At 51.4% G+C, this 21,706-nt stretch overlaps 2 protein-coding genes across 2 annotated transcripts; one reads left to right on the forward strand and one right to left on the reverse strand.

The window, feature by feature from the left end:
- Positions 1 to 9,228: 9,228 nt before the first annotated feature.
- Positions 9,229 to 17,948, reverse strand: LOC111522957 (translation initiation factor IF-2). The gene is made up of 3 exons (XM_023187239.1): positions 17,602 to 17,948; positions 17,080 to 17,482; positions 9,229 to 12,613 (listed from the first exon to the last, which is right to left on the reverse strand). The coding sequence occupies exons 1-3, from the start codon at positions 17,946 to 17,948 to the stop codon at positions 12,563 to 12,565; spliced, it is 801 nt and encodes a 266-aa protein (XP_023043007.1). The 3' UTR covers positions 9,229 to 12,562.
- On the forward strand, positions 17,581 to 20,849 carry FZD10 (frizzled class receptor 10). Its single transcript, XM_023187254.1, has one exon. The coding sequence runs from the start codon at positions 18,059 to 18,061 to the stop codon at positions 19,802 to 19,804; it is 1,746 nt and encodes a 581-aa protein (XP_023043022.1). The 5' UTR covers positions 17,581 to 18,058; the 3' UTR covers positions 19,805 to 20,849.
- Positions 20,850 to 21,706: the final 857 nt, after the last annotated feature.

Raw genomic sequence — 21,706 nt, forward strand, 5'->3', positions numbered from 1 at the left:
TTAATATTGTAGTTTTGGTGAAGGGCCCACGGCTGAGAGTTCGAAACATCCAAGGGTGGATATTTGGGCCCAGCATCATCACAGCTTCTAAGGAAAGTCAGAAAATGCTACATCTATATGGAGCATTTGCGTTAGAGGTCGGAACCAAAGGACTCAGCCTTAGGTTCTCGCTTCAAGCTAAATACAAGTGAGTCACCCTGGCTGATGGAAGCACAGACTGGCCAACTCAAACAGGGCTGTTTGCAGCAGGCTCTGAGCAGGGCTGGCCCGACTGGATGGACACATCCTTTTTTCTTCATCATTCTTTTCTTTCTTCATTTCCAAAGTTGTTGCCATCGCCCTCGTTGCCCTGAACTGTTTCAGTGATACCCACGTGGCTTCTTGGCCTTCTCTCCGCCTTCACCCGCTCTCCTCCCAGAGTTACCAGTGTCATCTTTGGAACCCGCATCTGATCTCACCACACACCAATGGCACCCCTGCAGATCCTCTTCTAGGGGTGCCACGGAGCTTCAAGACACCGCACCTTTGTGCATTCCGTTCCCTCACCTGGCACCCCCACCACCTTTGTTCAGGTTGAGGAATTCCTAACCACCTTTCTAAGACTGTTAAATGTTGCCTCTTCTGGGAATTCTTCCCAAATAACCTTTTTCTACCCCATACAGCAAAACAAATCCCCCTTGCATTCTGGAACACCTGCTGTGCAGTCCTGGGCTTGGTTCACATGCACTTCCTCTACGCCTCTGAGTCAGGATGATCTGAGTGCATGCTCTGCACTATCTCTGTACCTCTGAGGTCTACGTGAATTGTACACTGAGGGCTGTGGTGCAAAACCTGTGTATGTGGCAGGGTGTTACAGCCTTTACATGTTGTTCACAGAGTCCTCATCACAACCTTATAACGCAGCTACAATTATTATCCCCATTTTGCTGTTAAGGAAACCAAGACTCAGAGAGGCTCCTCAACTTGTCTACAGTCACACAGCTCCTAAGCAGTGAAGCCAGGATTCAAACCCAAGACATCTTACCATTCTGTTAGGCCACCTCTGAATTCCTGCATGGTGACAGGGTCAGGACTTGTTAATATTCTAGCGCCATGATGGGGCACAAGTGCTTCCTGGGCCAGTGCATCAACAAAGAACAACAGCACGAAGGCACAAGCAGAGCCTCCCGGCCAGACCTTTGCCTGGCCGCCTTGTCCTCATCCTTCAGCTCTCAGGGACGTGTCACCTCCTCAGAGCCAGCGCTGACCACCTCAGATAAGCGGGTACCCTCCCCCCGTCCCCATCCCCACAGTCCGTCCCACTTTCCTGTTTTATTATCTCCACAGCACACGGCAGTGCCTGAACTTATCCCCCTTGCCAATTTGTCCATCCTACGTCTCCCCTACTATGATATCCATCCTAGTGAGAACAGGTGCCAGCTGAGCGCGGTGGCTCATGCCTGTAATCCCAGCCTTTGGGAGGTTGCTGTGGGAGAACTGCTTGAACCTGGGGGACAGAGGTTGCAGTGAGCCTAGATTGTGCCACTGCACTCCACAGCACAGGGAGACAGTGAGCACTCTCCAGCCTGGGAGACAGTGAGGCTCTGTCTCAAAAAACAAATAAACAAACACAAAAGGAGAACAGGTGCCCTTTCTACTGGCAGTGGCTACATCTGCAGCTCCTAACACAGTGCCTGCACACAGATGGTGCATGCTGCGTACTCACTGAATGACTGAACGAAGGGTGAATGACTGCATCCCTGGCTCCCCTCAGACACTGCCTTCTTCACCAGGTACTGGCCTTTGTCAATCTGTCTGGACAGAGCTCTCAGGCCAGACAGCTGAGAAGTGGTGTAGAGGCCACCCATATGTCACAGAGTTATAGCAATAAGGTGCAACAAGGCTGAGAAATCTCCATAGGCACAAACAAATGGAGTCGCTTATCCCAGTGATGAAACTCCTCATTCTAAAGCCAGCAAACATTTCTTATAAAGATCCAGATAATAAATGTTTTAGACATCTGGGCCAGACGGTTTTTGTGGCCACTACTCCACTGGAGTGAGAAAGTGACCATCTGCGAATTGTAAATGAATGGGTATGGCTGTGTGCCAATAAAACTTTATTTACAAAAACAGGCATTGGGTCAGATCCCAGGGCATAGTTGCTGACTCCTAATGAAATAGCTTCACATTGATGAAAGAACTAAGCGGACATCTAGCAGAGTTTAAATATTATACTGGAATAGGGGGTGGAGGTATTGTATGCAAAGAATTTGTTTAGGAAGATTTTGCCTATTTCAAACCTGCATAATTCAAGGCTGATTTTTGCAAAGAAGCACACATCACTGAGGAATTGTTCTGTATTTCTGTTGACCAGCTCAAATGGCACTGACTTTCCACGCTATGGAAGATGTGGTTTACTATTAATGTAGGCAGCCCGCTTTAAAATCACGTTTTTACTAATTTTAAAAATTGGGGGGGTGTGGTATTTATTCCAATTTTGGTCTAGTGAAAGTCCATGAATATTTGTCAGATTGCCCTAGTCTGAAATCCCAGAATTTGAATTCATATAAAAGGCAGCTCTGTGGCATGTGTTGGTTTTGCTATCTCTCCCCTTGGCCCACGAGCCACTCGGGAACACAGCGCTTCCTTCCGATTCTGTCTGCATAGGGAGATTTGATGGAGCGGGCACCCAGCACACGGACCACACAGAGGTTAAAGCACCTGCTTCACCTCTCAGGTTGAGAAGGAGTTAGCAGAGCAGCAGGGACCTCAGTAACACAGCGGAAAGCACTCTTCTCTTTTTCGAGACGGAGTCTCACTCTGTCGCCCAGGCTAGAATGCAGTGGTGTGATCTCGGCTCACTGCAACCTCCACCTCCCGGGTTCAAGCGATTCTCCTGCCTCCGCCTCCCGAGTAGCTGGGATTACAGGCGCCCACCACCACGCCTGGCTATGATTATTATTATTTTGTACTTTTAGTAGAGCCGGAGTTTTGTCATGTTGGCCAGGGGGTCTTGAACTCCTGAACTCAGGTGATCCACCTGCCTCGGCCTCCCAAAGTACTGGGATTACAGGCATGAGCCACCGTGCCCGGCCGGAAAGCACTTTCTGATTATAAAGAACATATAGCAGCGATTATAAAGAATGTATAGCTGTGATTCTGATTATAAAGAATGTATAGGTTCTGAGGTCTTTTCTCATGGAAGTTTGTTTGATAATAGCTAGTGTGGACTCAGTCCTTCAGGAAGCAGGAGGAAAGAGCAGAGAATATTCCTGGCGTCCTTTCACACCTGGCATGTAGGAAGGAAAATGTCCTCTACCAAGTATGACTTGTGCTTTTTCTTTTTCCACACACTTTACCAGCACTTAAAATCCACGGTGACCGTGGCCTCGCCACTCAACCACATCAGACGCATTTTGCAACAATGCTTTTTCCTCAATGAAACCTGCAGCTGTTAAGTGGACCTGCTATTATACTGGTAATTAAGCCACTCCCTGGGCCAGTGGATACACATTCAAGCTGCCAAAATATGGTACAACAGGCGCCTTCCTCAGTGGGGCCCTGATGGCCTGACTCCCCTGTTCCCCTTGATACTGTGTTTCAATTCCCACAGATTTGCATGGAAGTTGGAGTGGGGGCTACCTGTTGCCATCACCGAGGGGAAGACAGTGGCTTTGGGACCTTACCCTTCCAGTTTCAACCACACCCATCCAGCAGCAGCTCACCCCAGCAAGCAGCTCACCAAACAGCCGTATGGCGACCAAAGAGATAGTTTCCCGGGGCACTCACTGGAAACACAGTGGAAAGCACCACAGCCATCCAAGTGCTGCCATCCTCAGTTTATTATGCTGACCAGCCCCGGGAGAATTGAAGGAAGTCCTCTGAGTGACCAAAGGACACCTGCCAGTCCCTGTCCTCCCCTGCCCACTGAGGCCCAGCTCTGCCTGGATGCCTGCCTCCTCCACGGGCTCTAAGGGTGCCTCCTAGCTGGTCTACGCCAATCCCAGTAGTCTCCTGTGGTGCTGTTCTGGCCAATGAGATGAAACAGAAAGTCTGTTGTGAGGTTTCTGGAAACAGTTTTCATGATTAAGAAAAAAAAAAAAAAAACATCGTAGAGACACAGGACAATGTGATTCCTCTTTTGATTTCGTGTTGTTCCACTGAACAGGCACTGCTTATGGATGTGATGGCAGGAGCAGAGGCAGCAATCATGAGCATGAGAGGACAGCTGGCCCAGGCCAAGTCAACAGGCTGGAAATGGCATAGCAGAAAGAAGAAATGAATCCAGAACCTCAATGAAGTTCTGAGTTGCCAAAAAACCAACGCTGGAACCATCCCAGCTGTAGAATTTCTCCTTCTAGCAAATGATACATCCCTTCACTGTTGAAGGCATTTCCAGTCAAGTCTTCTGTTACTTGCAGCCTGAAGCATTCTAACCTACAGAGAGCCCACTCCTAGATTCTTCCTGGATCTGGTTTGTAAGAATTACTCAGATTTAATGACTTTGATCCACAAAATGCTGGAGAAACACCTTTCCTGGGCTAACAAGGGAAAATGTGCCAGCTCACCCCTTCTCTTGTCCCAAACCCAATGGCTTTAGCCCAAAGGGCAGGGGAAAAAGTGCAGAGCAGACGAAGCCCAGGAGCTTGAGCACTGGATGTGCTGTATTTAAATTCCAAGTGCCACCTGTCTATTCACAGGCGCAAATCCCAACCCACAGGAGAAGTTGGCTACTTTATGGTTGCTTAGCAACCAGTGATCACCCTTCTCCTGTACTGCAGTGCCCAACTTTACTTTTGGGGGACCTCCTCTACCCGATTCTCAGCACAGTTAGCTCAGAGAGGTCTGACTTCTTCCTACCTAATCAGGATACCCCATCCCTCTGGAAACAGTGGATGGTTCAGAACTAGGCACACGACCTGAGCCAGTCCAATGAGACTCCACCTCGGTCCTTGCAGGGCAGTCTGCGAAGGGTGAAGCCAAGACAGCGAGAGGCAGAGCCAAGAGCTGAAGAATGGCTCAGGCTTAAAAGCACAGCTGGATCTCGGCTTTTCAATTCCACAAGCCAGTGAATTTCTCTCTTTCTTTTCATAATCCAGCGTACCTTGGTCTTCTGCCCTACCTATCCAAAGGAATCTTAAGTAAGGCAGTTCCCCCACGAGGGACACTGACCCAGACGCTGGGAATTGGATTCAGCTTGCACCCCTCTCAAGACCATGCGTTGAGACTGAGGTGCATTTCTTATGTATAACATGGTAGATTTTAGTAGTGATAATACGGTTTCCCATAAAATTCCTTGTTTCCTTCTGGTAACGGAGCCCCTCTTTCTTCCAGGGAGCTGTACCATGTAGTAGAGATGAGGTTCAGTGAATCTTCCCTCCCACGCCCTCCCCCGCCCACACCCTCCCACACACACCCCAAGAATCCAGGACCACGGCTTGTCCAGCTGGAACTAATCCATTAAGAGCGGCTGGTTTAGGGGCGAGCCCATGACCCAAACTGGGCCATTCATATTGCTTCATGGGACGTTTGCTGAAATGCATGGAGGAAAGGGTCTTTCTTAAAAGGATGCTCTCAGCTTGGCATTGCTGAGGCCATGTTTGCCAAACTGGGGGAAGCCTTGAAGAGAAGGACTCAGCACAGAGGAAAGCGGGGCACAAATGTGCGTCCTCGTTTTCCAGAGCCAGCCTCTGCCAAAGCGTCACCCTTTATACTCCCAGACGCAGGAATCTTGTTTAGTGTAAGCCAATTTGAGTTGGATTTTTGTCACTTCCTAACAAGACTCCTAATGAATGCATTCAATAACAAATGCAGCAACACCAGCAAAGATCGGCACCTGCGAGTGTCCCCGTGGTAGATACTGTGATAGGCTTTTCTCATGAATAATCTCTAATTACCCATTGAGGACACAACTCCCATCTTACAGAAAAGGAACTGATGTTCAGAAAAGTGTCCTAACACATCCAAGGCTATCTACAAGGTAACCACTAGCCTTTGTGAGAATCAAGAAAAGGTGTCCCCTCTCAGAGGAGGCCTCCGAGGGGCACATGGTTAGGTGGATGGGATCTCAAGGTCTCTATGCACATTGGAGAGAAGAGAGAGCCCTTCCTTAAGCCAGACACAGACCCATGCCAGGGTGCATGGCCTAGGAGTTCGGTGTGGGCTGGATGGCAGCCCCCCCAACCCCAGGCAACCAGGCACCTTGGTGTAGGTCACACTCATGCACCTGAAGGACGCCCCAGCTGCCCAGACCCAAATGACCTCACTCATATGCTGTACAACCAAGCCTGGAATTTCAGTCCTCCTCATCAGTTCCGGTCCAGCCAGAGAAACACAACCTGTAATGGGATATAAATATATTAAAAGATGCATTGCAAGGAATTGGCTTATGGGATTCTGGGAGCTTGGAGGCAAGTCCGAAGTCTGAAAAGGAAGCTGGAAATTCCCAGGCAGGAGGTGACGCTGCGGTCCGGGGCAACACTTCATCCTCCTCCAAAATCCTAGTTCTGCTCTCAAGTCCTTTCAGCTCCCTGGACAAGGCCCGCCCACATCCTTGAGGATAATCTCCTGTACTGAAAGCCAACTGATTGTAGATGTTAATGGCATCCGAAGACCTTCCCAACAGCACCTAGGTTCATGTTTGATGGGTTTACTGGGGACTGTCACCCGGCAGAGTTCATGCATAATGAATGCAGGTGGTCTCGCCACTCAGATTCCTCTCCAGGAGTCTCCAGCCTTCATCTTCTGGTGTGGGGCCATGGCCTAGACTCACCTGGCAGGGTCCTGGATTACCCTGCCTGCCCCAGCGTAATTAGCAGCCCCTTTTACACTTCCAATAATGTCTCGTTTGCATTGTGGAAGACAGCATAGAAATTCCTTGAAGACCTAGAGGCAGAGATACCATCTGACCCAGGAATCTCATGACTGGGTGTACACCCACAGGAACAGAAATAATTCCACCATAAAGGCATGCACACGAATGCTCACTGCAGCACTAGTCACAGTAGCAAAGACATGGAATCAACTGAAGCACCCATCAATGACGGACTCGATAAAGAAAATGTGGCACATGTACACCATGGAATACCATGCAGACATTGAAAGGAATGAGATCACGTCCTTTGAAGGACATGGATGGAGCTGGAGGCCATTATCCTTAGCAAACTAATGCTAAGGATAATTGGGTGGAGGACACAATCCCACAAGGTGCTGTCCCTTGCACGGCCACGGTAGAGGGAATGAAGAGGCTCCTCTGCATTGGAGCCCTGGGACTCCTCCTATTTCCCACGTCCCTCCTTGGTGCATAAATAGGTCAGCAGCCAGCTCCACACCTTCCAGCTCCAGAGACAGCAGGGCCAAGTGTGTACGGTGTCAGAATAGGTCAGGAGCCAGCTCCACACCTCCCGGCTCTGGAGACAGCAGGGCCGAGTGTGTGCGGTGTCCGTGCAGAATAAGTCATTCATTGAATTATTGAAGAAACACACATGGAACACTGCCCTTGAATTGGGAACACGTGGAGGCTCCTGTTTGGTTCCTGCCTTTATGCAGCTCACACTCTTAGGGGGAAGCAGGTGGGCAGAACGGATGCAATGCCTCACACCCAGTGCCCTGCACAGGGAAGGGAGGGAAAGCCCGGGAAATTGCTAGCCAATTGCAAGATGCACGGATCCCAGCCCCAGTGAAACTTAGGATCCAAGGTGGTCACAGAGTGAAGCCACTCACTGTTCTCTTCATAAGCACAGCTGCAAGGAGCTAAGGCTGCAACGCTGGCACCGCCATGCTGCTGTCTTGGGATCCACTAAGCGCACATTAAGGCCGTGCTCCCAGGCTGAGCTCAGGAAGAAGAGCAACACACCATTTTTGCTTGACTCCACTAATGGGCAACCTTGAAACCGAAAGACTGGCTTCCCTTGTCTTCTAGGCCAGAAGGCCCACTCCCGGGCCCGGGAGAGATGAACAGGCATCCTTGGCATAGGCCTCAGGCCCCACTGGGAAAGTGGGTTCTCTAACCCCATGAGGGCTGGGTGAAAGTCGGGCCCTGCCATGGACTGGCTGTGTGCCCCAGAGCCTCCGTTTCCTGCTCTCTAAAGTGGGAAGACTATGGCACGAGCTTGGGAGAGGATTCGATGACGTGACACTTGGAGACCACTTGGCAAAAGGTCTCGCCCTATTTGGGCTTTCCAGGGGCACAAATTGGGTGGCTTAAAACTACAGAAATGTATTCTCTCACAGCCCTGGAGGCCAGAAGTCCAAAATCCATGTATCTGCCAGGCTGTGCACCCACCAAAGGCTCCAGAGGAGGCTTCTTCTGCCTTTGCCAGCTTCTGGCGGCTCCAGGCATTCCTTGGCTCACAGCCACATCACTCCAGTCTCAGCGTGGCCTTCTCTCATATCTTAAATCTCCCTCTGTCTTTCTCTTACAACATCACCAGTCACTGGATTTCAAGCGCAGCCAGATAATTCAGGGTCATGTCCTCTCAAGATCCTTAACGTGATTACTTCTGCAGAGACATCATGTAGAGCTTTTTCCAAATCAGATCACAGCCACAGGTTCCCAGGATCAGGACGTGAACATGTCTTTTGGGTGAACACCACTTAACTCACTAGAAGCACTCAGCAAGTGACTCTCAGAAACAGGGGCTCTGAGAACAGCGGCTGTTAGGACTGTCAGTTCTCTGCCTGTCTCTACCCTCCCTAATTCTAGGGAGAAACTTCATTTACTCTGCAAACCCTAGGACTCCCTAAACCTAGCTGAGGTCTCTCCTGCATAGAATTTCAGAAGGCTTAAAAATAAAGCTGTACAAATGTATAGATATGAAAAGTCACGGAGAGGGTGCCAGCTCTTTGCTGTTGGTGGTGGCAGTGTTTTATTTTTTCTCTTAGGGAAAACAGTAGGATGGAGAAGAATGAGTTTTCTGGCAGGGCACGGTGGCTCACGCCTGTAATCCCAGCACTTTGGGAGGCTGAAGGGGGCGGATCACAAGGTTAGTAGATCGAAACCATCCTAGCCAACATGGTGAAACCCTGTCTCTACTAAAATCCAAAAAAAAAAAAAAAAAAAAAAACAGCTGGGCGTGATGGCACACATCTGTAGTCCCAGCTACTCAGGAGGCTGAGGCAGGCGAATCGCTTGAACCCAGGAGGTGGAGGTTGCAGTGAGCCGAGATCGTACCACTGCACTCCAGCGTGGTGGCAGAGCAAGACTCTGTCTCAAAAAAAAAAAAAAAGAAGAATGAATTTTCCATCAAAACGGACAGACTTGGTCCATGGTCAAAATGGACAGCCAGCCCAGGTTCGCGTGGTGGTTCTCTAAGCAGAACCCAACCCCTGCTGACGATGTTCTCTTCTGCCTCCGGGGTCCAAGTCACCATCCTGTCTCCTCTGAACCACCGTGGCTGTCTCCTAACTGTTTCTCTGCTTCATTCTTCCCCTGCTGCTATATGTCCTTGACGCAGTAGCCAGAAGGGTCTGGGAAGACTGAAGTCAGAGCATGGCTCTCCTCTCTCTCCAGAACCCTCCATGGCTCCCCATTTCACTCAGAGTCAAAATCAAAAGGCCCGTAGATGCCATCATGGCCCGATTTCTTTCCCTCCCACTACCTCTCTGCACACCTCTTCTGTCACCTACCTTCTGATGCTGGCCCCGAGGCCCTGCCTTCCAGCCACTGGCCCTCTTGTTCTTCCTCAAAAACCCCAGGTACAGTGGCACCTCAAGGCTGTGGCAGGAGCAGACACCCCATTATCCCAGCAGGCACTTCCAGATGTCCCCTCAGCTCTCTGCACCCACTCCTGGTGTCTTTGCTCAGTGGTCTCCTTCTCACTAAGGCCTTCCCTGCTCATCTTGCTGAAATCTGCAACCCCCCTTGCCTAGCCCTCCAGATGGCACTGAGCTACTCACCTGCCCCGCACGCCACTCACCGTGGAACACGCTCTACCACCCACGTGTGCAGACCCCTGCCCATCACCTCCTCCCACTGGAAGGTGAACTCCGTGAGGGTGGAGACGTCTGTCCATCTATCCCCTGCTCTATTTTAACCATCTGGCAAAGCAAGCACACTCAGTGCAGTACTTATTAGAAGGCAGGGAGCAGAACAACTGTTCTGGGACTGACTTCCTGGTGGAGGAGGAACAGAAAATAAACACGTAAGCAGACAAGTAAGACAATCGACGGGTGGAAAAAGTACAACAAACAAAATAAGAGTAAGGCTGCTCCAGGACAAGGGGCTGGGGAGGGGGCCCCCGAGTAGGAGGCGGCCTAGTGGACGCGTCAACCATGAGCAGACATCAGTCAGCCACAAGGAGGCTGGGGAGGCAGCCTCCTAATGGGTCAGCTCTGAAAGCTAATGACTCTGCCTGCGTGTGTGCGCCCGACATGCATGAGCCGGAAATGCAGCTCCATAATTACATATGTCTGTGTGTATATATGTGTGTGTATGTGTATGTATGTCTGTGTGGATAATATACACACACACGTGTACATATGTAACCTATACATAGATATATATATAGGTTGTATATGTGTACAGTATATATACGCATGTGAATATATGTGTATTATATATACACACACACACACACATATGTGTACACATATATAATCTATACATCAGAGAGACTGACCTGCCAGCAGATGGACAGACATTTGTTAGAGGGGACAGACTGGACATTTGTCAGAGGGGAGAGAGTGTCTTTATTCCTGATGTTGGTTTCTCAGCTGCCAGGGCAGTGGCCAAGCGCTTCCCCAATCTTACCTTATGAAACAAGGGTGACAGGCATTCAGAGATAGCAAACCCATCTTTCCTATCCTATTTTGGGCCCTAGAGAAAAGTGTAATTGTGCATTTAAATTGTCGTTTGGGATAAGGGGAGCAGAGCACACAGCTATTGGAACCACAGTTTCTCTTCATGCTATCACATGAGGCTGGAACCTGAGCTATATCTGGAAGGCTGCAGAAAGTGGGAACGGAGTTTCAGATCCATGCTGGAAGAACAGCGAAAGGCTACCGCAGGGCTCCGGGTGGCGTCTGCTGCTGAGTCAGCAAAGGACTTGTTCTGGACACAGGGGCTGTGGGAGCTGAGCACGGGATTTCAGGTCCTGCTTCACCTCCTTCTCACGAGGAAGAAGCTATCCACTGCTCACTCCTGGTTAAATTCAAGGAAGAAGGGGCACGCAAGGGTAGCAGCCCTACAGAAAAGAGAAAGACTTGTAAGTGATGCTATTAGTAAACCATCTTGCCTTCCAGCCCGTGAAGACAAATGAATTCAACAAAGAAAAGTCAACTAACCAGAAAGTTTACAGACCAGTGAATCCCAAAGGGCTAGCATTATGGGCCCGACTGGGTTCTCAGAGCTTACTGAGTTATCTCACTTCATCCCTACCCCAAACCTGATAAAGTAGGTGTCATTGTTCCCATTTTACAGCAGAGGAAACAGAGTCTCAGAGAGGTTAAGTAACTTGCCTGGGGTCACACAGCTGAGGACACGGGTAAACGAACACACATTAATACCTCCCACATTGCTTCTTCCACCAGTTCCTCCCTGTTTTTGGCTCTGAAGAATCCCTTCAGACACCATCACGGGGAATATCAACATGATAGGAAAGTGGTAGCCTCGGCCCAGGCCAGGAGTCCCTGAGCAAAGCCATCAACCATGACTTGATCGTCACCTGGCTACAGACAGGAGAGCAGAATGGGGTCCCATTCTGAAAGTCAGGCTGCATCACAAGCACCGACTGTGCCTGCATCTCCGTGGAGGCAGGAGGCCAGGCGTAGGTGCCTGAGCCCCTGGCGGAGGGGAATGGTGTTGGTTCCACCCCCAGTAGCCCCGTGGCCTGGGTCAGTTCCTCATCTCTGAAATGGGAACCTTCTCTGGACCAGCTTCCCGGGTACCTGTGAGGAGGCAGTGAGCTGCTTCCTATCAAGGCTTAAGGCAGCACCTGTCAAATGCTCTGTCAGCCTTGGCTCTTGTTAGCCTTTTGATTATTTGCTTGCCTGATTCTCAGCTTGTGTTACTGTGTACCTGACACCGACGTGTCCCCAAACTCCTCCCCACAAATGTCACGTTCCAGTGCCTCTCCTTATCGTGTTCTCTCCTTCCGTTCATATTGCATTTCAACAGTAACGACAGCTACTCATCACTGAGCACTTGTTTGGTGCTTGGCATTGCGATCAATGCTTCCGAGTGTGTTATGACATCATCCTCATCGTGCCTTGGGAAGTGGGAACTCTGCTGGTCCCATTTTACAGATGAGAAAACTGAGGCAAAGTGATTAGAAGTGGCATATCTGAGGTCACGGGGCTAGAAAGTGGAAGAGGGGGAATCAGACCCACGCATCTGGATGGTTTCCTGCCCTGCTCATCACTGTGGTGTCATCACTGGCTGCTCACGTGTTTGGTGAGAGGCCGCAGACTCAGAGTCCACCTAAGGTGAAAAGCAGGAACAAGGTTCCTTCTCATTTCTTTGTAAGGCAGAGCCAGGCTCGTGGGTGTCCCCGCTTTGTCCCTGAAGGGACAGCTTCTCTGTGTCATCTTTGTCTCCTCTGTCACCTATACAGGGGCCACAGGCCTGTGACGAGCTGACCCACTCAGCTTCCAGAGCAGGCAAAAGAAAACGGTCCCAGGATACAGGAAAGAACCTGAAAGAAAACAGATGGGAAGGTGAGTGAGTAATTAAATCAGCACATCCCAAACAGCTAAGGGAGGGGACAAGGAGCAAAGCAATTAAGGCCAAGTATGACGTCTGAACGCTCAGAATGGGCACGTGCTTCCGATAACCCTCCACTCAAGCTGCTCGGAATACAAACACCAACCAAAACAACACACGCATATGCTCTTTTGTGTCGTGTTTCTGCAATTCTATGTCTCTTTTCTCATAGAATTCTTCCAGAAACAGCCCAGTACAGAATTACAGGTTGAAGCACTGTGAATAGGGGTAGCTCTGCCCCAGGTTAAGGATTAATTTGTTTGAGTTTCAGAACAGGCAGGCGAAGCTCTCCTGGATTTTAAACAGATAATGTCCTTGTCATGTAAGAGCACTTAGATAGAAGGCTGGCTTTGTCTCTTAAAAAAAAAAAAATATATATATATATATATATATATATGATGATGTTTGTTGTTATTGTCTTTGCAGTTGTTGCAGAGATGAAAAAGAAATCTGTGTCTTTAAATGAGGAGGGGCTGCGTAAGGAGGCTTGGGCAGCAAAAAGGCTAATACGCTGTGGAAGAGAAGGAGTTTAATCTAATTTAGTTGGAGGGTGTCTGTCTGCGGTGTTGTTTTTTGGAGTGTGGGAATAGAGGCGGGAAGCTGCCCCCTTGAATGGTCCCTCCTGAGCCAGGAGCAGTGGGGAGCCAGTCGACGCCAGCGATCCAAAGCCCGGCCTTGAAAGAGGATTAAATCAATGCTCTGATTTGCAATTCACACTAATGCACCCCGTGGAACCTTTGGTAATATTTCAAACCACATTTCAAGGGAGATGGCCATAAAATAGCTGCCTAAATTGTGCTGGAGCCACGTCGGACACCCCACTCATCCGCTTTAGGATGGGGGTGCTTTGGGGTTCATTTCTCACCTTCCCCAACCCTCCACATCTCACCACCAGTGTTTTTAGGGGGGAATTAAAACTTCTGCGCCTGTTGAATTCGCTGCAACTTGCATGGCCTTTCTGGTGGAACAAAGTGTGTTTTCTTTGCTAAGTATCACTTCAGATCACTAAAGGTATTTTCCCTGGAGAAAAAGATGGGGGCACGCCACGGGGAGCATGCCTACTTGATCAGAAAACATAATTTTCTGTGCATGTTTTATATCTGATAAGCTTCTGCAGAAACTTGATACTAGATGAGGTCAGAGAAAATAAGGCCTATTCACATCAGACCTCTCTGCATGTGAAGCAATTATTGGTAAATAGATCAGTTTTCATTCTTATACTTGAAGGTAGAATTGGAAATGTCCCGGACTAAATACAAATATTGACGACCCGAGAAGATGAGAGAAGAAACACAAGAATCACTTAACGTGGATCCTCACACTTGAATGTGCCAGGAGGGCTCATTCAAGCAGCAGTTACTGAAAAGGCATTACCACAGCCTGAACCACTCACTTTCTAGCTAGCTCAACCCTCACCAGCACTATTTCTGTTTATGAGCTTCCTTCCTCTTCCACGAGTTTACTCTCGCAATCAGCTTGTAACATGCTAAGCTTATGGTTTAATTTATTTCTATTGCTGAAAGACTCAGTACTTTTTTATCTTAAAGAGATTATTTGGGGTTTCTCTAATCCCATTTCAGAAAACCTCGCACAGTGTTTATAATTCCCATTGACTATTACATAATGAGAAAAGATACAACTTTGATTTTTAGCAATATCCGTGTCAAAGTACTTTATACTTTTGACTTTGTGAGTTTAAATGGAATGAAACTGGGCCTCTCTTTCAGTTCCCCTCCACCTCCAACAAATATTTAGTTCTTGTTCAAAACGCCGCCTGACTCCTGAAATATTCTCTTTCAAAAACCTCACACTTTCTCTGGTGAACGTCTGCAAGAACTTGAAGGTAGATAGGGTTTACTGATAGCTTTCCGATAGACAGATATTTTTAGGTGGTTGGGGGTAAAAACATATTCCTTGTCTCTGCACGTTATGTGAAATCATGTTTAATTATAAAGTTTCATTAAAAACCTTTGCTCAAAATTTTAGAAGCCTAATAAGATTTCCATTAATTTAAACATATCACTATTCCCACGACAGCTCCAAAGCTTTCTTTTCCCTCTTTCATCCATGGTTAAATATGTAAATAAAATGTCTAAAGTCATTCTTCAAAGAAGACAAAAGAAAAAAGAGCTGAGGGAAAGACAGCCATAAAATTCCTCCCAATTCTCCATAACATTTGCCAGAGGGGGGTCGGTTGCCAGCCAGGGCTGAGCAGCGGGGGACCCCGGCTGCTCCTTAGACTCACACATCTCAAATCCCACACACAGGAAAAAAATAAAATAAAATATCTTTTCAGCTGGGGCCATCAAAAGAGCCTTTTCATTTATTAGTTACAGACTTATCTTCCAGTTGCTGATTTCTCAGAACCCTCATTTCTCTATAATAAAGTCTATTTGTTGGTTTCCATCTCAGCTGGACAGGGTGAAGCACTTCTGCCTACATTTTTATTAAAAAACGAGAGAAAAAGGCAATCTGAAGTGGTTATAGCTAAAATAATGGGCCTGAACACGGCTGAATTAAAACAGCACAGAAAAGATCAATTAGGAGGCACTTTCTCAAATACTTCACACCCAGCTCCTGGCGTTTGGCTCTCGCCCTTGCACTAAATATTTCCAATAGTTGCTGAGGGAGAGACACTAAAAAGGAAAAGAAGGAAAATGGGGCCCAGGAAGGACCTTTGCAAGGAAAATTCTAGAAAAGCCAAGTGATTTCCGCTGAATCAATTTTAATTTAAAGGTTCTGAAAATTACTCACTAGACCAAAACAAAACAAAATAACCCACTATCATAATAAAAATGACATTCTTTTAAAAATGAAATCATGTGATTTTTTCACTTGGGAAATAACACAGTTGAAGGTGGTGTTCTAACTGCCCGGAGTTTCTACCTTCTTTTTCACTTTCTCCCTCACCCGACTTCCTCCAGCACCTCCCAGTGAGACCCAGGACACCCAGGGACAGGGACTCAGGGGTGGGTGCCTGAACCTGCCTATTATTTCTGGGATTCTGGGCGCTCAAATGTCTGTTGAGCGGATGAATGAATGAGTGGAAAGGTGAGATGTCCCCAAGTTTCTCACCGCTGTAAAAATTGTAGGGCTTGTTTTAATTAAAAGCCAATACTCTCCGAGTAAGTGGCCCACTTCTGCACGGCGTGCAGAAAGCTGGTCAGTGACGGGGGTTCCTGGCCGGCCCCCTCTCCTTCCCGGGCGCTTCCTAGGGAGACCTTGCCCCGTGCGCAGCGTCCCCACCGCGAGGGCCCGTGCAGCCGCCCCCCAAGCCGGGTGGAGCGCCGCCAGCCCGGGAAGCCCCAGCACGGCCTCCAGTGATGTCCGCACACCCCACCCTGCTCCGTGGAATTAACCCCAGACGGGCGGGGGGAAGCGAGGCGGGTGGACGCGGGACTCGCTCCTCTGACCTCTCACCGCCCCCGCCCCGCACCCCCGCCCCGGAGGTAGCGGGAGATTGCACACGCGATCCTGGGAGTTTCCGAACTCTGAAACATCGCGACCCGGACAGACCCTGGGAGGAAAGGGCCGGCCACCTCCTAGGGGTGCTGTTTATTTAAGGGTCAACCCAGGACGCTACGGGAAGCACCTGGCGCATCCTTGGGAACCGTGGGGCTTGGGGGGTGGGCGCCCACCGCGAACGCCCTGGGCGGGGAAAGGGAATGGGGAGGGGACGTCCTGTCTTAAGTGACCCCGTCACGGACCCGCCCCAATCCGAAGCGGGTGAGCTCAGAGGACCGGCCCAGGACGCTCCTTCTCCACTTTCCAGGAAAACCGAACGGCTCGCGCGCCTCCGCGTCCCTGCGGGAGCTGGAGGGTCCCCGGGCAGGCGCTAACGCACTCCTCCCACGACCCATCCCACCCCACTCCGGGTCCTCCCACGGAGCTGCAGCCAAGGAGGGCGCTGGCCGGGCACATCACTCGCCAAATCACATAAATACCCCACGAGCGAATGACTTCCTATAATAAATAAACTCAGCCGCCGAGAAGGCATCTCCAGCCCTGCTGGCGCGAGGCCCCGGCTCTGCGGCTTTGGAGGGGGCGGGGGTCACCGCGGTACAAACCAAGCCCCCACTTCCCGCGGGGTGGGAGGCGGTGTTCAAAGTCCCGGGACGCTTCCCGCCCCTCCCCCTCCCCGCCTTCTCAGAGGAGACCTCGGAAGAGCGGCCCTAAAATCCGGATTCTCAGAGCCCCTCCCCCTCCCCTTAGCTCGTCTCTTTGAAATTTCAAAGAAAACCCCTCCTCGGAGCCCGGAGCCTGGAGCCCTGCGCTGCCAGCAGCTCCCCAGCCTCGGGAAGATGCGGGCAGGTTTACAAGCAAGGGGCCACTTTATGGCCCAGGCTATAAAACGCAAATCCCACCTCTCTTTGAAAGCGCCCTCCGCCCGGGACTCACCATAAAAGGAAGAGAAGATGCGCCCCGCGCCCCTCGCCGCGGACAACCCACCCCCTTCTCCCGCCAGTCCCCGAACTTCCCGTAACCTCGGCGTCCTCGGGGTTCCAGGGACCATCCCGGGGACCGCCGGGAAAAGGGGCGCCGGCGGAGAGGGCAGCGAGAGGCAAAGTTGGAGGCCAGGCAGAAAGAGGGCGAGGAGAGGCGGGCGGGACTGCCGGAGAGGGTCGCGGCGCGCTGAGCCCCGCGCGCCAGGCGGGCTGTCCCGGGGCTGGCGGGCGACGCGGGCGGGACTCGGCGCTGCGCCCCCCGCGGGCTGGGCTGTGGGCGGGGGGGTATCGGCCCCCGCAGGGCCCGGGAGCCCGCGGCGGGGCGGCGGGGAGGAGGGCTGCCCCGGGCCGCTGCGCTTTCTCATGCAAAGCAGTGGCGGGGCGGGGCGCGCGTCCCGGGGGCGGGGCCTGTCAGCGCTCGGCTTTTCTGCCCCTCTTTGCCTCTTTGCGAGTCTTCTCATCCCGGGACGCAAACCTCGAAACAGCTGCCGGCTGGGCCCGGCCGAGGCCGGCACAAGGAGGGAGAAGCCGCGCGGGCCGCGGGGGCGCCGCGAGCTGGCCCGGCCTCTGTGCGCCCGCGCCGCCCCTCCGCCCCAGACGTGCCACCTGGGCGCTCCAAGAAGAGGCCGAAGTTTGCCGCGGCCGTGAGTTGGAGCTCGCGCCGGGCCGCTGCGCCGGGAGCTCTGGGGGCTTCTCTCGCTTCCCGGTATTGTTTGCAAACTTTGCTGCTCTCCGCCGCGGCCCCCAACTAGGCGGACGCCGGGCGCGCAGAGCCGAGCCGGGGGCTCTGTGCGCAGCGCTCGGGCCAGGCGGGGCGGGCATGGGCGGGGGCCCGAGCAGGGGTCGAGAGCCGGGGCTAGCAGCAGCCCGTGCCCGGGAGCGGCGGCGCTGAGGGGCGCGGAGCTCCCCGCGAGGACACGTCCGACGCCAGCATGCAGCGCCCGGGCCCCCGCCTGTGGCTGGTCCTGCAGGTGATGGGGTCGTGCGCCGCCATCAGCTCCATGGACATGGAGCGCCCGGGAGACGGCAAATGCCAGCCCATCGAGATCCCGATGTGCAAGGACATTGGCTACAACATGACTCGCATGCCCAACCTGATGGGCCACGAGAACCAGCGCGAGGCGGCCATCCAACTGCACGAGTTCGCGCCGCTGGTGGAGTACGGCTGCCACGGCCACCTCCGCTTCTTCCTGTGCTCGCTGTACGCGCCGATGTGCACCGAGCAGGTCTCCACCCCCATCCCCGCCTGCCGGGTCATGTGCGAGCAGGCCCGGCTGAAGTGCTCCCCAATTATGGAGCAGTTCAACTTCAAGTGGCCCGACTCCCTGGACTGCCGGAAACTCCCCAACAAGAACGACCCCAACTACCTGTGCATGGAGGCGCCCAACAACGGCTCGGACGAACCCACCCGGGGCTCGGGCCTGTTCCCGCCGCTGTTCCGGCCACAGCGGCCCCACAGCGCGCAGGAGCACCCGCTGAAGGACGGGGGGCCCGGGCGCGGCGGCTGCGACAACCCGGGCAAGTTCCACCACGTGGAGAAGAGCGCGTCGTGCGCGCCGCTCTGCACGCCCGGCGTGGACGTGTACTGGAGCCGCGAGGACAAGCGCTTCGCCGTGGTCTGGCTGGCCATCTGGGCCGTGCTGTGCTTCTTCTCCAGCGCCTTCACCGTGCTCACCTTCCTCATCGACCCGGCCCGCTTCCGCTACCCCGAGCGCCCTATCATCTTCCTCTCCATGTGCTACTGCGTCTACTCCGTGGGCTACCTCATCCGCCTCTTCGCCGGCGCCGAGAGCATCGCCTGCGACCGGGACAGCGGCCAGCTTTATGTCATCCAGGAGGGGCTGGAGAGCACTGGCTGCACGCTGGTCTTCCTGGTGCTCTACTACTTCGGCATGGCCAGCTCGCTGTGGTGGGTGGTCCTCACCCTCACCTGGTTCCTGGCCGCCGGCAAGAAGTGGGGCCACGAGGCCATCGAAGCCAACAGCAGCTACTTCCACCTGGCAGCCTGGGCCATCCCGGCGGTGAAGACCATCCTGATCCTGGTCATGCGCAGGGTGGCGGGGGACGAGCTCACCGGGGTCTGCTACGTGGGCAGCATGGACGTCAACGCACTCACCGGCTTCGTGCTCATCCCCCTGGCCTGCTACCTGGTCGTCGGCACGTCCTTCATCCTCTCGGGCTTCGTGGCCCTGTTCCACATCCGGAGGGTGATGAAGACGGGTGGCGAGAACACGGACAAGCTGGAGAAGCTGATGGTGCGTATCGGGCTCTTCTCTGTGCTGTACACCGTGCCGGCCACCTGTGTGATCGCCTGCTACTTTTACGAACGCCTCAACATGGATTACTGGAAGATCCTGGCGGCGCAGCACAAGTGCAAAATGAACAACCAGACTAAAACGCTGGACTGCCTGATGGCCGCCTCCATCCCCGCCGTGGAGATCTTCATGGTGAAAATCTTCATGCTGCTGGTGGTGGGGATCACCAGCGGGATGTGGATTTGGACCTCCAAGACTCTGCAGTCCTGGCAGCAGGTGTGCAGCCGTAGGTTGAAGAAGAAGAGCCGGAGAAAACCGGCCAGCGTGATCACCAGCAGTGGGATTTACAAAAAAGCCCAGCACCCCCAGAAAACTCACCACGGGAAATATGAGATCCCTGCCCAGCCGCCCACCTGCGTGTGAACAGGGCTAGAGGGAAGGGTACAGGGGGGCCCGGAGCTAAGAGGTGGTGTTTTTCTTTCTTTCTTTCTTTCTTTTTTCATAAAAGCAAAGGAGAAATACATAAAAAAGTGTTTACCCTGAAATTCAGGATGCTGTGATACACTGAAAGGAAAAATGTACTTAAAGGATTTTGTTTTGTTTTGTTTTGTTTTTTTCCAGCGAAGGGAAGCGCCCCCAGTGAAGTAGCCTCTTGTGTAACTAATTTGTGGTAAAGTTGTTGATTCAGCTCTCAGAAGAAAACTTTTGTTTAGAGCCCTCCGTAAATATACATCTGTGTATTTGAGTTGGCTTTGCTACCCATTTACAAATAAGAGGACGGATAACTGCTTTGCAAATTCAAGAGCCTCCCCTGGGTTAACAAATGAGCCATCCCCAGGGCCCACCCCCAGGAAGGCCACAGTGCTGGGCGGTATCCCTGCAGAGGAAAGATGGGACCTGGGGCCGCCTCACACCCCAGTGGACTTGGAGTCACTTAAAATAGACTCCGGCTTTCACCAGTAGTCTCTCTGCAAGACAGAAACCTCCATCAAACCTCACATTTGTGAATTCAAATGATGTGCAATACATTTTTTTTCTCTTTTCTTGAAAATAAAAAGAGAAACAAGTATTTTGCTGTATATAAAGACAACAAAAGAAATCTCCTAACAAAAGAACTAAGAGGCCCGGCCCTCAGAAACCCTTCAGTGCTACATTTTGTGGCTTTTTAATGGGAACCAAGCCAATGTTATAGACGTTTGGACTCTGATTTGTGGAAAGGACGGGGGAAGAGGGAGAAGGATCACTCAAAAGTTACCCAAAGGGCTTATTGACTCTTTCTATTGTTAAACAAATGATTTCCATGAACAGATCTGGAAGCACTAGGTTGGCAGAGACAAACTTTGTCTAGTGTATTCTCTTCACAGTGCCAACAAAGAGTGGTTTCTGCTTGTATGTATTTGTAATATATGATATTTTTCATGCTCCACTATTTTATTAAAAATAAAATATGTTCTTTAGTTTGCTGCTAGTCCCTGGTTCATGGTGAGGTTTCCCTTCTCTGTGTGTGGAGAGAATACAGGACACTTTCTCCCTTTGCTTTTTAAGCAAATTCTGGGGGTGTGCTTCTAGCCAGAGAGTACTGGTTAGTTATCTATATAAAATTGCAGATCAGAGGATTCCAAGATTGGAAGAATGATTCACTTGTGAGTTTCAGAGGAAAGGCAGGCAGGCAATGTGTGAAGTTGGAAGTCGTTTCTGTGACTGTTGGTAGCTGGACATGAGGGCTTAAGTTGTAGACACACGTCACCAAGGAGAGCCTCACCACTAAACTGGACCCACTCATGAGCCTGGATTAGCCTGTTTTAATATATTCAGAGAGTAGAGCTAACCAATTAAGATAATTAAATCATTTGTATTCAATTGACCTGCTAGCCTCAAATGGTACCTAGACAGAGCTGTATACATCAGTTTGAAGTGTGCTGGCTTTGCAGTGACTCTGAACCATGAAGACATTTACAAAACAGAGTATAGACCTGGACGGGATAAAATACCTGCTCAGGGTAGTGAATCCTTAAGAGGAAGTTAAGCAGCTTTGGAACTTCCTGGTACTCGGTTCTTCTCCAGGGTGTGCTGTTAGAACTGGGCAGCTGTAAAGAACTGGCCCAGGTCTGCTGGTCAAAGGCACAGCTACACTCAAGTTCCAGCCAGAAGGAAGCAAGGGCACAGTACAGTCCTACTGTGGTGAGGACTCTATTAATATAAAGCAAGCCAAGCTGCCCCTGGGGCCATGCTTTTGTCCAGCTCCAAGTTAAACAAGGAACTCTGGAGAACTTGGAGCATGGATGACACGCTTACCAACAATGAGGGGAGCCTGGAGCCAGTACA

The sequence above is a fragment of the Piliocolobus tephrosceles genome, chromosome 10, assembly GCF_002776525.5.
Source record: "Piliocolobus tephrosceles isolate RC106 chromosome 10, ASM277652v3, whole genome shotgun sequence".
NCBI classification, from domain to species: Eukaryota; Metazoa; Chordata; class Mammalia; order Primates; family Cercopithecidae; genus Piliocolobus; species Piliocolobus tephrosceles.

Bases quoted from the DNA above. Each gene is read 5' to 3' on its own strand.
- FZD10 (XM_023187254.1), top strand. From the start codon at position 18,059: ATGCAGCGCCCGGGCCCCCGCCTGTGGCTGGTCCTGCAGGTGATGGGG.
- LOC111522957 (XM_023187239.1), bottom strand. From the start codon at position 17,948: ATGCCCGCCCCGCCTGGCCCGAGCGCTGCGCACAGAGCCCCCGGCTCG. The intron at 17,483-17,601 runs GTTTGCGTCCCG...TGCATGAGAAAG, and splicing joins CAGCCGGCAGCTGTTTCGAG to CGCAGCGGCCCGGGGCAGCC. The intron at 12,614-17,079 runs GTGAGTCCCGGG...GTTTTCTTTCAG, and splicing joins CATCTTCTCTTCCTTTTATG to GTTCTTTCCTGTATCCTGGG.